The following is an 18,273-nucleotide window of genomic DNA, read 5'->3' as shown; positions in this document are numbered from 1 at the left end:
AACGTTGTTACATGTTGTTCTGCTTCAAACGGTTAACTATCTAAAAATTATTTTACACGTTTTCGTGACATAGTCTTTTTTAAAACCAGGTTGTTGTTTTTTTCGGAACGTTTCTGTAAACAAATGTCAGCAGCCTCGCGTGAGGAAGGAACCTGCAAATTTCTATCCCACACGCGCACTGTTTCTCGCTCATATATACCGTTTTGCACATTCTCACAATACTGGTTGTTACTGGTCTAGACCCAGATACCAACATGTAATCCTCTCGTTACTCAATCCGTCGTTGGCAATCACGTGTTACACTAGCTACGTGGCGCCGTCGCCGTCTGGCTACCATAGCGGCTGGTTCCATTCCAGTCAGTGGATGTTCTTTCAGCGACTGTCATCGGTTTATTTCTTTGTTTCCGCCATCTCCGAGTTACAGAAGGACAAGAAGTTGTCACTGCCTCGTTAGACTTAGATACGAGGCAAAAACAAAATACTTCGGCAACTTTCACACATAAACATTTTTTATTTAATTAAACAGTGATTATTTATATTTTTCGTTTGCCCACACATTTAGTGACTGTTCATAGTATCCACTGTTCATTCCAGCAATCGCTTTCCTGTATTTTGGATTTTTTTATTTTCATGCCAGAGGTTTTGGGAGAAAATAGTAAATTAACATTGTAATCAATGTAAGCATTAAATTGTTTAACCTTGTAAGCAATAAGCATCACACGGTTTATCATGTCACATTTGTCTCAACCTGGTAGACAGAATGAACAATTTCTTTTTCATTTCTTTCAGAAAATCATGCATTTTTCTTTTTCTAGATTTCCAGACAACAGGTTAGGAACAAACTACAAAATCTCTGTGCGGACTAGCGTCTGCTGGTTCAAAAGATGATGCTTCCGAAGTATACTAAGCTCTGAAAAGACTCGCAAAAACGAACATCATCACGTGTCAGTGTCTGATGTGACTCAAGCGCTTCATATGCGATAAGAGACAATATTAAAACACTGTTTATCTGCTTCAAGCAATATGTAAAAATGCTTTAAAAACGAGCAGCTCGCTGTGGATGGTTAATAGCAACTGTAGAACAACTCCATCCACTTTACAGTCAAATATGCAAGCACACACACACATGTACACACAACTCTCTCCCTCTCTCTCTCCACACCCTTAGCCACATCCTCGCCACCGGGATTAAATACTTACGGAAGACGAAATACAAACAACAAATTTACTAATAATTTTAACCTGCATGCATTTAACCATGCTGTACAATACCTAATGGTGTAAAAATCAAGACGGCTGTCGTTTAAAAGTCAGTAAAATGTGCCGTTACAATTTTTAAACATCAGCTTTCTGTCGAGGAAAGTTTTCTGGATAAATGACGGATAGGTGGACGATTTTTTGGATGGGTGGATGATGGATGATGAACAAATAGATGACAGCTGAAGGAAGAATGAAAAATAGATGTGTGATAATGGATGTGGTGTAAGGGTGGGTCATGGATGACGGATGATAAATAGGAGGAGGCTTCTTGGATAACGGAGGATTGGTTGGTGGTAGGTGAATGCAATCGATCACAAATGAATGAATTTAATGTTAGTAAGAGGAATATGAAGGAAAGGAAGGATCAGTCAACGAAAAAGCTTCAAGCAGTTCAAGGTCATGTCGATATAAGTATTCAACACCTCTTCCAGACATTATTCATCACGTGATCTGCTGCTGGCGTCACACGGCGGAGCGGCCTCGGATGAGGTCGGCGGCTTTTTCCGCGATCATGATGACGGGGGCGTTGGTGTTGCCGGAGACTATGGTGGGCATGATGGAGGCGTCCGCCACACGCAGGCCGCGGATGCCTTTGACCCTAAACACAACAGGACAGGTCAAGGTGTCATACTGCGAGAAGATAACTGTAGCAAATAACTGTTGGATTTCGTGATTAGACAATGTCTTTATGATGCCTAAGATACAGTCATTACGTACCACGAGAGTCGAGCTTGAACAAGTCTTTATAGGTTTTTGTCGAGCAAGTCGAGACAAAAAAAAGATAAAGAGCAGTCCCCTCAAGTTGTTACTCGTCCATTCTCAAGTCTTTCGCGGAACTGCATAATCGGAGTTACACAAACTCCAAGTTCATCTTTTTTTATTTTAATTTTTTTTTTTTTTTTGGTATGACTTTCTAATAATAGTCAACCAACGTGTGGCTGCTAGATAGTCCAAAGTCAGACGAACTAACTCTTCGTTTTCTCTTTTCGTTTCTACTTAAAGTCGCGATGTGATTGGTAATGACGTCACTACAGGAGGAGTGTCTTTTATTTAATATGTCGGTTAATACTTTGTCTGCACAGTGAGTACATGAAGCATGCGATAAATCCCGAAAAATGTGAATACCTTAGAGGTATACCTGATAGTTGCCGCGTTCAATTTTGCATTGTGAATAATATGCGGAATATCTATCATATACAGATAAAAAAAAACATCTGATAAGAGTTGCTACTGCACTGTAAGAAACTATATAAAACATTGTTTTCTGTGGCACCGCTCACATGACATAAATGAGTGCAGTGTAGTGGATCAAGGTCTCTGAGACTAACTTGTCTAGGTAAAACACTACATTACTTAATATCTATCTGAGTTTCAAGACGAAATAAAAATAGTGGAATTAGTACACAATTGATAAGCTTATAATTATAAACACAGCAGCATTCCGACACCATACAGGTCGTATCCAGGATGGAAAAGGTTATGGTTGTGCAAAGGAGCCATGATTTATTAAAGTGCGTCCTGCAATTAATTAGCTTTGCGTTAGAGAATTTTTTTCACAGACTAACCGGAGAATCTAGTGTCTTGCGAGCTGGGACCTAATGAAGCTCAAACCTTTACCTCAGCTGACTGTCGACCACCGTGGTGTTGTCAGTGACGTCACCCATTTTGCACGTGCCAGTAGGGTGGTAGCACGTGTGCACGGAGTAGCGAATGGCGCAGCGCCAGTAATCGTCAGAGTCCAGCTCGTACGTCTTCGCGCATGCGCTCACTGGTTTGTCTGCCAGTTCCGCTCCAAATTTCCGTAAAGCAGAAGTGTTCATCAGCTCCTTACAGACTTTTATACCTGACGTTGAAATAATTTTAAACGTATTATTTATATATAAACACACACACACACATAATAGCTCCTTCAATTCTGATAAAATGTTTTACTTGACCTTTAAAGCATAAAAATGATGTCAAAAAATATTTTTTATTGTTAAACTGAACACATGGTAAAATATGTTAGAGGTCTTACAATTTCCTCTTTCTACAGCTTTAGTAAGTAGTCTTTAAATAGCTTGGAGAGGAGGAAGCTATAAAGGAAGAACGGAAGGACGAGTGGTCAGTGCCTCACTTACCGTACAGAATGACCTCCACGTCCTCTGACCTCTCTAAATAGTGCGGGTCAATGACGGGGTCATCCAGAGGATTCCCACTGCGCAGGCGCAGTGACCCCACGCTGAGAGAGTTCAGCAGCGTGGATAAGCATGACAGTCCGACTTTATTTTTTCTTCCAGACTGTCGTTGTAGGTTCTACGAACAACAGCAAAGGTGTCGAGTAAGGCGTGGCTAAATCCTAACGGAGATTCAGTCGAAGGCTGTTCTCGTTCACACTTTCGTGATCTTTATTGCGTTTGTCACATTTTCACTCTTCAGGCACTCATACAAATTATCATTCAGAAATTACCAGAAAAAAAACAAAGTTTGTTTCTCTAGCTGCCTTGATTGATTGGATGGATGTCTTTTTCTCACCTCCTCAGTTAGAATGTGGGGAGCAATAATGGAAAGGGAAGTAAACACATGAAGCTGAACATCTGGCCATCCCAGCTGTCTTTTTTCTTCATTGGTGGCAAAGAAAGCAAGGGTCTCTATGGTGTACGTGGAGCTGAGGATTCCTAAGGACAGAAAAAAAGAATATGTCTAAAAAAAATCAATAGTTTCTTTGGGGGAAGGTGAAAGAGGTCAGTATTTCTAGAGAACAAATTGCTTTAGTCAGAAGTGCATTCCATGTAGTAAAACTATCAGTTTGAAATTTGATGGGAAAGGTCTCCTGACACAAATAAAGCTGAGAACTTAACAGTTACCGTAGATTCTTTTGGAAAAAAAGTAAGTTACCTTTCCCAAAGAGCCAGTACTTGGCACGCTCCCACAAACTGCTTGCCTTCTCCTCGGTCGCACCGATGGACTCGTTGATGCTAATACCGATGTCCATAAAGAGGTGATCCTGCAGGTTATCACCCACGGGTAGGTCAGCGTGAACTTTGATCTGAAGACAGCAACGTGAAAATAAAGAGAGACGATTTCGGGGTGATGAGAGGGTTGCGAACTATGTTGCTTTCGCTGTAAACTAACGGGTGCTAGCTTTTTTCTCTAATCACCAAGAAAACCTCAGTGAAACCTTGCTGAAACCTGAAAGAAACAGGTTAAATCTGAACAAAAAATTACGACAATCAGAGAATGAGGTTGGGAAATAAGCTAAACATCTTATCCTAAACGAAAAAATATTTAAATATGTTGCCCATTTAAATGCATAAACTTCCGGTCCTACAAGCATTGCTTTTCTCTTCCTCACCCCCCGTCTGCTCATCCTTCTGACCTTCTAATATAGAGACCAAAAAATATTTTTTAACCGACTCGATATTAAATGAACACCGTCTCACCTAGCATAGTCTCGCCGTTGGGATCCACCTCGGGGTAGCCCAGCTCCTTTCCAGCAAGTAAGACCTCTTGTGCAAGTTGTGTGGTGTCCGGAATATCCACCTTTAGAGGGCCTCCTTTCCCATGGTACTCTGCGAAGACAGCGCAATCTATATCATGATTTATTATAGTAACATCGCTTTACTGGAAGGAGATGAGAAAAAAAATTTCAAAAAGTGCTGAGTCCAGATGGAAAGCATTTGTTAACGAATGTATCTTAGAAATCCCGATACATATATTTGCTTAACTTTTCTCTCGTTTATTTACCTCTATCTCTCTCACACTTTTTTTAGAATCTTGCAAGCATTATCTTTTTGAGAAAATAAATCTGTTACGCTCAGCTCGTACTGGAATCCAACAAATCAGGACTGAGTATGTCTTCCGACTTCAAGAAATAAGGCAATACATCCTGGTAACTCCAGCCTTCCGCACCGGCTTTGGCCCATTATCATAATCATGGCGACTGCCCCGGATGTAGATCATGCCATTGAGGTTGGAACTTCCCCCCAGAACCTTTCCTCGTGGCCATACCATTTTCTTTGTGGAAAAAGAAAGTAGACAAATGTTTGGTTTTGCACATGACAAACATTTCTTCTCAATACTGAAAACAAATATTTGATTTGTGTGTGTGTGTGTGCGCGCGTGTGAACGTCAATGTGTGTGCCTGCATTTTTCTATATGTGCTCGAGTTGAAAAAGGATGAGAGATGCAAGATAATTGTTTCTTTCACCTTATCAGAGATTTTCTGTCAATTATGCATGTAATATACAATGTAAGTCTCATACAATATCGAATACGTACACGTTATTATATTTATGTAAAACATACACATCCAAAATGCTATATAATATTGAATACGCATGCATGTACACACGCACGCGCGCGCACACAGTTATCCACTTCGTACTTTGCATAGGCTAATACATTCACACCTAATTCTCTCTCTTTATCCTTTTCTCCGTCACATCACTTATGAGATTTATAGATCACTCATCTGTAATTAAATAAATCAGATCATAAATACTATATAAGTCTGTACTCTAATACAAGGGTACATGAATATCAACACTGTGTGTGTGTTCTCTAATCCATCTGTCACCTTTTGTTTATAGCCTTCTAGGCTGTGGTTCTGCGATTCAATGTAAAAGTCCCAGCTGAAGTCTTTGGTCCACATATGCTGCGCGCCATAAAGAGGAACAGAAAAATCTGTCACGCCCTGGTCGTCTGGCCCCGCCTCCAGCAGCAAGACACGCACGTCATCATCTTCGGACAGCCGACTGGCCAGCACGCAGCCCGCTGACCCCGCCCCCACTAAAGCACATGAAAAACAAACGGCATCTCAGACGTGGTATTCATTTAGTGTGCAATTATACAAATAAATAATGTAATCGTAAAGCATGACAATGTACATTGCAACGCAGACAAAATCTTGTTTGGCACGGTTGGTATTCCACCTGAATTTTCTCCCTTAATTCTCTTGCTCCGGTTTGAGTGCATCACTGTGACAATATACATCTATTATAGTATACGCGACAGTAAGGTTATTACACAGCTCTGGCAACTCTCGTGCTAGACTTGCTTTTCATTCATTTATCTCTTGTCTGGTAGCAGTTGAGGAATGGTTATGCTGGTACTGGTTGTCGGAGGGAGCAATTGGATAGACACATAGTGGCTGAACAAAACTTAAGACTGTCGAGCGGAAGTCAGCAATTCCTGTCAGCGTCGACCTCATCCAAGGTAAATAAGGTCTTAGGATAGAGTGCCAGATCACGTGGCCAAAACAGACCAGCAAACGCCACTTGACTGTTGTGAGAAAGGGGTTGCTGGTGTCCACGATCTTACAGATCTTACAGAACTCATGCAGACAGACAGACAGGTGTAACTTGTCTATCAAGGGTCAACGATGAATCTGAGATTAATGACGGACAACGTGAAGATGATGTTGGTGTCTCACACCTTAACGTACTTGGGTGGGCAACATAACAGTTATTATAAGTTTCATCTGTTCATTAGTTTATCACTTGGGTGGACATATACAACATAATGACCTATTCATTAGTTCCTATGATTGATTCATTAGTTCCTCACCTATAATATAATCGTATTCTGCATCAATGGAGGTTGTGAGTGGAGTTGGAGACTCGGGAAGCAGTATGACGACCACCAAAGCTGTCACCGCTACCAGCACCACAGCTGCAACTGACATCAAGGCCGCCATCTCTCACCTGAAACAGGTGGATAAGTCTGTAATATTTGCTCGCTCTTTGTGCGTGTGTTAGAGAGAGGGGGGGAGGATTATTTATTGTAGTTTCTTTACATCGTACAGGTGAAGTTTTTTCTAATGTTTTAGCTTAAAATGTTTCAGTAAAAAATAAAATCTCTTTTATTCTGTTGTTTCATTAATATAGCGACCAAAAGAAGAAATTGTGACTATGACATAAAGTAATCGCCGAAGTTAACAACAACACAATCGCCCTAAAAATGCGTTGACATTAAAGACCAACCTTAACGGTTTGCTATTTTTTTGTTTAAGATATAAGTAAATATAGGCGATATAAAACTAACCAGTAAATTTCAGCTTCCGAAACCCATTCGTTAATAACCCGCTATGATTCGCACCTTCGATCAACGAGCGCCAATAACAGTGCATTCAGTGTAACAGTGCAGTCAACACCAATCAGACAGAATGAGCGACAGTTCGGATTATTCGGACGCTGACAGTATAAATTTCTCGTGGTTCTGAAAAACTGCTACTTTACCACGAGAAATGCAGACTTTCAACGTCCGAATAACCCGATCTGTCTCTCTGACTGGCAATGTTGTGAATGGTGTACCAACGTGACGTACGTAGTACACTGCATGTTAGCAGCGCTCGTTGATTGCAGGTGTGAATCGCGTACTTTGCTAGAGAATAATTAAGTAACGGATTGGTTTTGGAATTTTTTTTAATGTAAAGGTTATGTCTATATCGTCTATAACTACCGATATCTGCACACAAAAACAACAACAATAATAAAGCCGCAAACCATTCAGAAATTTCAATGCCACTTGTAGCGAGGGGAAAGAACTCTTACCAAATTAAGGAATTCAAGTCAGGTTCTTTCCCTTGATCTGTTGGTTTCATGTACAGTGTACTAGGGTTATTAAATGTCCCATGAACTGAACATTTGCAACAAAAAGTAATTATACAAGCTCGAAGATAAATCGCGTATACGCATAAAACTGGTTTACTTGCGAGCCAGACAAATGCACGAGCGGAAATGACTTCAGAGATAAGACAGAACAGATTTCGCTCGGACACCCGAAAATAACTAAACCAGCTCATAGATAGGAATATGCTAAAAGTATACATGAGTACTTACACGTTCGTGCATACACTGACTAGGAAGCTACAAACGTGAATGTCCGTGTCTGCTCATCAAGAATCATAAGAATGAGCGCAGATTTAGCAGAAGCTATAATGAGTTCACAACGGCACGTAGACACTTTGTCAAAGCACGCAGTTATATATATATAGAGTCTATGCACTGCATTGCAAGGTCAATGTCAAGTTTGCATCTGATGCACAGCTAGACCCCTATATTATCAGCTAAATAATAGTGCATCTACTTCATTGCGGTAAAGAGAGAGAGAAAAAAAAAACACAGATACATGTGAACAATATATCTACATCGTACAAAGAGTAGGTATAGGGGAAAGATTGCAAGTTTGCTTCAGCAAGAATATCAACTACAGCTACAGCACGGAATACAAATTACACCAACTTGTCATATGCGGAAAACAGAATGTGTGCTTGTCCGTATGCGTGTATGTGTAAGGGAGTGGGTGAGGCTGGAATGTTTTGCATTATATACAACTCTACATGGTTGATCGACCCTGATCATACGTACGTCTGCTCCTAATTTTGTCTCCAGTGAGGTCACTGACAGTGTTTTGGTTTTGATTTATTAAAATGTTTATGTTAAACTTTACAACTTGATTCCAAACTTTTTTTAATCTACCAAGCAGAGCAAATTGAAAACATCGTCATTTCAAGGATGCCGTGTGAACGCTTGCTCTGAAAAGTGAGCACACTCAGCCTCGAAAATGCCATTTCGGTATACCTTTACTATAGTTTCAGATCGTGCGCATGCATGCATAATACAGACTCGCAAACAGTAAAGTGAACGTCTCAAGGATTACAACTTGTACTCCAGTAACAGAGAATGTGATGAGCAGAGCTAACGGTCATTCACTTCATCGAACTGCTTCTATAGCGAGTAGAATGTTTCCACGTGGACCTTTTTCAGGCGTATCTTTTCAAGCTTTGGCATTACAAAATTTTGTCAGCTACTGGTTAAATGGTGGTTCAATAATAGTAATATCTTTTTTATTCCTTTCTACATGGCTCCAGCAGGAATATATAAACAGTAGTTATAGATGTTCCTTATCTACTTCTGCACATGATAACTTCTGCCATAACTGTTATAAGATCAATGTGTCATGTAAACTAGTAATTTTTTTTTTTTTCTTGTGTTCCATTTTCTATCTATTCCTCTTGTTCCATTTTGCAGGCAACATAATTACGACTATAATCCGCACATAAACGAAATTTCTCGATTTAGGGAGAAAATTATATTTCAAAGAACTGAAAATTATGACCATAAGAGATATGAATGTACACAGCATGCAATATATTCATACAAGGAACAGCAAATTATACAAATGCAAGAGATATGTACACACTGTTTAATAAGGGACAAAGCAAATTATACATGTTAGAGACACAAATGTAAAAGATGTACACTACTACAATACATGCATATGAGGCAATGCAAATTATGATGGCCGGTATCATAAAAATTTAAGAGAGATATACCACAGTCCAATATAAAACATAAGCAAAGCAAATTATACAGGTTGGTAACAAATGTCAGAGATTAAATTGTACACAACGTGCAAAATAATCACATTAGATACAGCAAACATAACACGTTTGTGGCACAGAAATACTAGAAATATGAATCGATATACCAAATACCATATACATGAGTGTGCAGGGTAAGGTAAATTATTTAAGTTAGTGGCAGAATCTATGTACCACATTTTAAAAGTGCACAGAGAACATGAAAAATAATACTATCATTTGTGGTGCTTACTTAAATAAGGTTCATTGATTACATTCCTCGAAAACTTATGCATGTCCAGTTTACAAGGTTGGCAAGCTTAAGGGTGTGGGTGGTCTTTTTCCCTTCTTCTGTTCTTTCATACAATTTTTTCATGGATTTTCAAAATCCGAACCATCTATCCCCAAGTCTTCATTGTTATATAATAGATCAAAATAATATGTAAATCAGTAAAGACAACTGATCAGGTGTTCACAACAAAATATTTAATCTAATGAGAATTACCAGAGCCATCACTTAAATATCTTGTTTTCTTTGTTCTTTCGATAAAGGTTTTCTCCACTCTCTCTCTCTTTTTTTATACCTGTCTTTGTTTAATGTACACCGGCTACAAGTACTCTTGGCTCAGTTTATTCGTCGTTGAAACTCAATGACTATTGCGTTAGCGAGCATATGTACACATACCCTCTGTATGACGAAGCTCTTGTTACATTTCTGGTTAAGTGCATACTTGTATATAGCATACTTCCCGTCCAGGTGTGGACTATTTGTCACTCGCGCCCTCGTGAAAACCAAACCAGTCATCAGTCGACGAAGAACATTAACCAAAAGTCCTCTGCATTGACACACTGTGGGCACGGACGTGCTGTAGGTGGGCTTGCCGCTGCCTGGGACGCGGGAGTGGTAAGAACAATACAGGATACAGATCGACCTACAATTCTCGGTATGTGCAGATTTCTGCTACCAATATTTACCTATTTGTAACGAATCATGTCACTTAATACTTTCCCCGACTGTTATATTGATGAAGTGTTGTCGACTTTTATATATGATTTACGTGTCCTGACTAATAAAGTTTTAAAAAGTAACTTCTATTTTTTGTTCGTCAATTTGCATAAAGTTTTCGGCTCTGTTATAAATATTAAAATATGAATGGTAGCGGAACCAGTTGGGAAATATCATATGAAAACAGCTTGATGAATCGAATATGACCGCAACGGAGTACGTTGTCAAGAGTTGAAGCATCCAGCAAGCATGAAGACATAATCCACATCGGTGTAAATCTCACCTTGCTTATCCTCAAGACACCTATTTCCTCGAGCTTTTACACTGTACGATGTTACTCACCCACTTACATATCATCGAAAGAGGAAATTTTTGCGTATGTGTGCTTGCGTGAGAGTGAGAGAGAAAGAGAGATTATTATCTCATATTCGTTCACTGGTAATCCGTCAAGCATGCGAACACGTTAACTGAACACCACGCTTATACGAAACTTTCATGCAGACGCTGACTTCCGGTGTTAGTATCTCCGCATGTAAATGTACACCGCGAGTTCTTGAGAGGCATTATACACTATCAGCGACAATGTGTTTCGCTCTTAAGTGGGACATAGGCAGAACCCTTGAAAAGAAGCGTTCAAAAATAGGTAGACTGAAGGTTCTTAAGGTGATTATGAAGATGTGAGTAATAATTTTGGCGTGTCTTGTGTCGAGCTGATAAAGACAATGGCCCGCATTTTTGTCACCCCCTTTTCCCACTCCCAGTCCCACATTGCGCTGTTTGGAAAGCTTTTATACACCTCTGGTCTCCGTGAACCCATTGGCACGCAAACTCTGGTAGGTTAAAATGTGTAAGGTCATGCAATGAATCAAGGTGTGGTCGTCTTCAGACAGCTGGACTGTGAAGCATCCTATCTCCGTTACCCCGATTACCTCATACCAACGAAAACGTCTAGAGACACAAAGACTGAAGTAAAGACGAATAGAAAGAGGTAAGATGTTTTAAACATAAGATGTAGTGTGTGAAAAATCATCACAATGCTGTTCTTTAACGAGAAACTAAAATAAGAAACCGTTCCAGAAGAAAATTCCACTGGAACTCATATCTGTGTGTTCATGTGAGCACGGACCTATATAAGAGATTGATTTGGGTGACTGAGGGAGTTGATTGTATTTGCTTAAAATGAAGAAATAATATTGTCAGCAATATTAACTAAATTTTTTACAGTTTTAGAAATATTGCATTACTGTTGTCATCATGTAGCTTCCAACAGAATTCAGAATAATATACCTTTTTCATTAAATGATATAATAGAAAAATTATAATCTAGATTAAAAAAGGCATTTAAATGTAATTCAAATAAAGGCATTTAGATGTTATTCAAATCAATGTTAAAGATTATGGAAGAAGTTTGTCAGGCTTAATCAGGGCTTCTGCTTACGCAAAAAATTGCGTACAGTATGCATTAAAAGTTCGGAGGACCCCTTCAATTTTCGTCAATGGGGTCCCCTTCAAATTTGGGTGAAGAACAGGGACCCCTTAAAAATCTGAAGAAGGGGTCCCTGGGACCCCAAAGAATTTAGCCTTAGCAGAAGCCCTGCTTAATATAATAATTACATTTTATTTTAGATGTCTTTAAGCATGTTATTAATATTCAGATTAGGTTAAAGACTACATGGCAGTTTTTTGTAAGTTAAATAAGATGATTTTAATGGAACTTGATTATTAAAAACATTGAAACCTTAGGTGGGAGGGGTGTTTGCATGTATACATATTTCTTCCATACATAAATGAATGTACACATCATTTATTGTGAATAATTCATCTCAGATATGACCAGATCTATATGTGAGAGGTTATTATACCACGTACACACATGTATTTAACAGCAGGATCATTTATTTGTTTGTTTCCTTTGAGAGTGTGAGAAAATATCAGTGTGATAGAGAGGGAAGCATGGATGGGAAGAGAGGTTCAGTGATTGGTAAACATACTTACTTAGAACTCCCCCTCTCCACATTCTAAAGTTCCACACCTGCGCTAACAAAGACCTTCAGTGGTATTGTAGGAAAGTAATGCATTGATGTTTGACAAAAGTGGATGAACAGTAGGCCTGTAATAAACTGACATTCCATCACACTGTACAAACAGACTTGTAACAGGAAGAAAGCAGCTGGCAGAAGAGAGCAGAGAGAGAAGAGATGTCTACCTGTATTTGTATTTCAAGAATATGTGCAGGAGAGAGAGAGAGTGGAAAATTAAATGTAGATGGAAAACTACAAACTACAAGCATTACAGAGTCAAGAGTGCAACTCTTTAACTTCTTACCTCAATAATATTCGCCATGTCGTCAGGTGACATGACGTGCTGTTTAGTTTGACAGCTTTTATATCTTTTTACCACACTCATTCAGAAGTTATTTTGTACTTATGTGCATTAATAGCTCACGGTTGATCATATAATTATCCTAATTAATATTCTTTAAAAATTACATTTAAAAAAAGTTTTCTAAAATAATCAGGAGAATGTGCTAACCCAGAGAATAAAACTAGCATGTTTAAATTGTATTTTTTAACATCTGCCTTGTTTTATCTAGACATAGATTTAAGGGGTTCTTCTATAAATGGCTTAATTTTTAAGAAATAATTATGTGTTTCTATAATGAGGAATAAAGATAGCTGCTTGCAATATCTTTATCCTGTAATGTACCGTTATTTACAGGGAACCTGAATCTAGCTGCATAAATATGTCTGGGTCAGCCTGATCTTGTAAGTAGAGAAGAGCACACCAGGATTAACAACACAGGCATTTCAATGATGTGTATGCTTTCTGTTATCATAGATCAGATCATTTCTAATCTCCTCCTAGCAGCGCACACTTCACCAAGGACTGCATCCTTTATCTTTAAACTGTTTCCTTCTCTTTTGCAGAGCGTTTAGCAAGGCAGCCAAGAGAGAAGAAGGCTGGTCATCATATGGATTGCACTTGTTTTGATCTTGTGGGCTTTGCTGCACAAGGTAGGTCTAGAGGCTCAGACTCTTTCAGTTTGTTTTAAAAATAACACCAGCCATTGTCAGATCATTTCATCTATGATTAAGCCTTACAAATATGAGACGTATACCTCCAGCTGTTGAAATATTTGTTAGCTGGAGACCACTATAGACAGATCTATTACTACACTACTCACTTGGTAAGTAAGCCAAGACAGACATGCTAAGAATACACTGAGCTATCTCCATCCTTCTTACTCAACAAAAGAAGCATCCAGAGAAGTAGCTAATTTAGCCCTGTTTGAAAGAACATTTTCTCTATTATGAAACATGTATAAGCTAATAGAATGATTGCAGAATTATTTTCTCTTTGGGATAAATAAATGAGAAGAATAAAGTGATTGTTTATAACTCATAAGTATAGAGATTTTTGCATTCTTTTAGGCTATAAATAAAGCAGTCTGCTCTCTCAATAATTCCTCATTTAGTTTATATTTCTTGTAGAAAAAAGCAGTGACAGTATTCTCAAGGACATTCTAGAAAAACGTTTATTTTTCAGTCCACAAACACCCAAAAGCATTTACTAAAAATAAAGGCTGTATCTGAAATAAAAGCTGTATTGATAAATTTTAAGATAAAATGTGGTTAAAAGCTTACATGTCTTCATATTTTTTCCCAGGTCAGATCCAGTTAAACCTCAAACTCTTGTTCATAAATTTATTGCTGTGGGCTGCATGTCACCCTCAACTGGCCCTCAACAGTGCAGCTCAAACTCTGCAGTCTGCTCAGCATGAAGAGGAACTGTCACCAACCTTAGTCTTGCAATCAAGCCTGCTCCCTGATGTTTTCTTTGTTGACAAATTCAACCCAACAGCCCAGACTCACTTTTCGCATGTGGGTCCCTCCCTAGACAGTTTAATAAACACACCAGCCTCAGATTTTCCAGATGCAGCTTCTCAAAGTACAACATTCACTTTAAGTTTGACGAAAGAATTTTATTTAGAATCCTCTGAGAAAACTCTTTTTCCAGTGTCAGCCAGCTTCATTGATTCAGTTGCAGACACTCCACGATGGATAAGTCCTAGTCTGTATGAGACCAGTGGTTTACCACCCTTTGAAACTCCAGCCAAAGTATTTAACATTGCTTCTCCAACAGATATTGTGTCAAGCTCTGACAGTATTCTTGAGAGTATTGAGAGTTCTTATCAAATACTGACACTTTCATCATCATCATTGCTCAGGACACCTTCACCTGTATATAAAGTATCTGATTTGACATCTCAGACAAGTGACAATTTCAGTAGGTTCTTATCTTCCCCGATGTCTGTGCACTGGACAAGCAAACTTTTGGACATTAATGCCACTGTGGTGATAAGCTCATCATCAGAGCATATAATACCTTCCAGAGCAGAGGAAACCACTCCCGCTGACTGGCCATCATCTGCATCTCTGATAACCAGTTTGCCACCTGGTAACCTGTCTTGTGCACAAGGAGGGGATGACTGTGAAGAGGTTAACGAAGGGCTTGATGATGGTGTACGACTAAAGGTCATCATAGGAGTGGTATGTGGGGCTGCAGCTTTGGTTCTGCTGCTTGGTAAGAATTTTTGTTAGTCTTTTTATAGTTGCCATTACCTTTCTATGAATGCTTCTTTCAAGCATGTTTTATTTACATGAAATTTTAATGCATGTAGTGAGCATCACAATCTTATTTCAGCGGTTACATCTATCCAAACTGAGCATATGGCAGAGTGGGAGATTATTTGTATTTTGTGTTTTAGTTAAACATTGTGCTAAACTGAGTTTTTCATTTACTTTTCTGAGTGCCTTAAAAATATCTCATTTGTCTTATGATAACTCCTGATGTATCTTTCAAGATTAAAAACTTCTTTACCACTGGAACAAACCACAAACTTCTTCAACATTGTAAAACATGCTTCACAATAATCCAGAACTTAAAGATTGTGTTTCTCGGAAAGAATAAATGCTTGTCAAATCAGTGAGATATAACTAGATGCGTATTAAGATTTTTTTTCACAATTTTGTCTTTTATCTTTGCAATGTCTGTATTTTTGTTATCTTGTTATCTTGACTGTCTTATGTTTTTACAGTTGTCTTGATTGGCTTTCTGTTTCGACGACGGGGTAAAATGTCTTCTGGATCAAAGATAGATCTTTCCAGCTATTGGGATGACAGTGTCACCTTGAGCTACATTAATGGGCATGCTGATATTCCAAAGGTATTTTTGAAGTTTTTTTATTTGTTTGTTTTCTTAAAATAGGACCCTTAACTGTTATTAACTGGAAAGTGTTTTGACATTTCCTCATCCCCACCTTTCTACTCAACATCCAATACTGTCAAGATTGGATGCCCTGGGTTCATATCTTGTCTCTGGCATGCTTTTTTTTTCTGCATGTGAAACCTGTTTACAAGTGCTTTGTCATTATATAGCCTTACTTTCTTGCTTGGCGTAAAATACCAATACTCTACCTCCCCTCCCACCTCCTTGGAACAAAATCTGAAGTACGTCTTTTAATTGTGAAAAGGTAATTGTGGCTTTGCTTTTTTATTCCAGAAACATAGTCATAGGCATTTGTTATTGAGCATTTTTCTTTCCTATAAGGAGGAATATTATCTGTGTGATAATCTTTCTTATTTGTATGTGTATCTTCCCTGAGCCAAATTTTAAGCAATTTTGAACTGTGAAAAATAGCTGTGGTATGTCTTATCAACTGAGTATATCAGTGTGTATTGTATCTAATGCACATCTTTACACAGGACAATGCTGATGAGATGATTTCACTAGACAACGACTCATTCCTCAACAGCCTGGACAGCATGTCCTTTACCAACATGTGGACCACAGACACTGCCAAGCATACAAACTTTTAACTTGATGTTTCCATTCCCACGAAAGCTCAGTGGTTGGGTTTTGATTAGTTTCCTCAAGCGTACTCTGTGGTAACTGTGCTATCCATCACAGAGAACATCATTGGCTATATTTAGCTATAGTTGTGCACTCCAGCACTGCCAATTCTAAGGCTGCCTGGCTTTTTGGGCTGCTGTTATAGAGAAGATCTGCTCTCCCTTCTCTTTATTGTTTTTGATTTTTGTTTTTTCCTTCTTTTTTAAAAATGTGTCCACTACGTAGCCATAAATGAAGCCAGCACTTTGGATTTTTTGTCCATTTCTTTCTGTTTTCTTGTTTTGTGATATAACCTAAATATTTCTAGATAATAATTATATTTTAAACCTCTCTGCCTCACAGCTTTTCCACAAGGTTTTCTAGCTTTCATTTTTTTGTAAAATACCTCTCTGCTGTGTATGTGCACATGCACATATGCATGAGTGTATGTTAGAATGTGAATGACAGAGAGGTCCTGTATATTATTTTGTTTATGGATTCATCTGGATGCACAGTACATTCAAAAACATTCAACACCTTAACTGAGACTCATCTGTGCAAGTATTAGCAAATATTTTAAATCTATAACTATAGATTGCATTTGTTTGATATAATTCTCGTGACGCACTTTATGTTATTATACATATCATTCTGGATAATACATGATGTCTGTCCAGTGCATTTAAAACATATTTTTGCAGTTATTCTTTCTATCGCTGCTGTTGTTGCTGTAGCTCTGTTGTTCCTTATCCAGTGGGTCATTAATCTGTGCAATTGAATTGGCATTAATGTTCTACCTGTGACTTTTTTGTAGCAATGTGACTGAAATGTTGTGACTTTATTGTGGAGTGTATGTTACATTTTTGTTATTACCTGTAACAATTGTCATAACATGTCTAATTATGTATCTGGAAGATACTGTTCTACCATTGGGAACAAAAGCCATAGGTTGAAAGTTTTATGTTTATATATTTATATCTTTTCCTTCATTGTCCAATACATACACAGCAATTTGTGCTAACGTGAAATGCGAAAATTAAGATAGTGGGATTGAGTTTAACAGCGTTGTGCAATTCCTAAATTTTGCCAACTTTTCAATAGTTGTAATGGCTAATCATGAAAGAATCTCCCTTTCGTGATAAAAAGATAACCAAAGAAGTTTTAAATAATTAAGATAATTAAAATAATTAAGCTCTAAGGTAGCATTTTGCAAAATGTATAGTCTGTTCACACATAACCAGATCTCTTTCCATAGTGTGTGTGTGTTGAGTTCGCTTTGGGAAAGGGGAGGGGTTGACAGAAAGGCAGGAATAAGATTGGAGAGCCTTGTTAGAATTTTTGTGATTTGAGGTGTTAGGTTAAGTACATGTTAGAATTCATCCGTTTGCTTTCTAGTTACTCAGAATGGTTCCCAGTCACTTAATCCCCAGACACTTCATCCCCGACACTTAACCCCCTAGACTTTTAATCTCTAAGTACTTAATCCCCAGACACTTAATCCCTAAACTAAATCCTTAACTGAAAAAATTATGAAGTCAGCGAAAAATTTAATTGAAATTCAAATTCAAATCATGCTTTTAACTTCAACATCATTTGAACATCTACAACATTAGTTAAAGTTCATATAAGCTAGTAAATTTAATGTTCTTTAACAATATATACAGTATATACGTATGCTCGAAGTAGGATAGAAGTTCCGGCATGCGATCATGTTGTGGCATTGACTCTGCAAGCAATTCGAAGGAATCGACAATGTCTTCTTAACGTACAT

General features: G+C 38.2%; 2 protein-coding genes across 2 annotated transcripts; one reads left to right on the top strand and one right to left on the bottom strand.

Annotated features, from left to right (window-relative positions):
• Positions 1–606: 606 nt before the first annotated feature.
• LOC112561531 (alcohol dehydrogenase [acceptor]-like) lies at positions 607–8,210 on the bottom strand. The gene is given in 12 exon segments (XM_025234089.1): positions 607–1,858; positions 2,878–3,103; positions 3,381–3,555; positions 3,775–3,917; positions 4,138–4,288; positions 4,421–4,431; positions 4,683–4,811; positions 5,068–5,166; positions 5,169–5,256; positions 5,819–6,030; positions 6,808–6,944; positions 8,082–8,210. Coding segments are annotated over 11 exon segments (1,500 nt in total). The 5' UTR covers positions 6,938–6,944; positions 8,082–8,210; the 3' UTR covers positions 607–1,722.
• Positions 8,211–10,290: 2,080 nt separating this feature from the next.
• On the top strand, positions 10,291–18,031 carry LOC112562928 (cell wall integrity and stress response component 2-like). The gene is made up of 5 exons (XM_025236549.1): positions 10,291–10,548; positions 13,538–13,624; positions 14,277–15,194; positions 15,709–15,836; positions 16,376–18,031. The coding sequence occupies exons 2-5, from the start codon at positions 13,582–13,584 to the stop codon at positions 16,487–16,489; spliced, it is 1,203 nt and encodes a 400-aa protein (XP_025092334.1). The 5' UTR covers positions 10,291–10,548; positions 13,538–13,581; the 3' UTR covers positions 16,490–18,031.
• The last annotated feature ends 242 nt before the right edge of the window (positions 18,032–18,273 follow it).

This window comes from Pomacea canaliculata, linkage group LG4 (genome assembly GCF_003073045.1).
Source record: "Pomacea canaliculata isolate SZHN2017 linkage group LG4, ASM307304v1, whole genome shotgun sequence".
Lineage (NCBI taxonomy): Eukaryota > Metazoa > Mollusca > Gastropoda > Architaenioglossa > Ampullariidae > Pomacea > Pomacea canaliculata.
The sequence above is the reverse complement of the archived record's forward strand: the minus strand, read 5'-3'. Positions and strand labels throughout refer to the sequence as shown.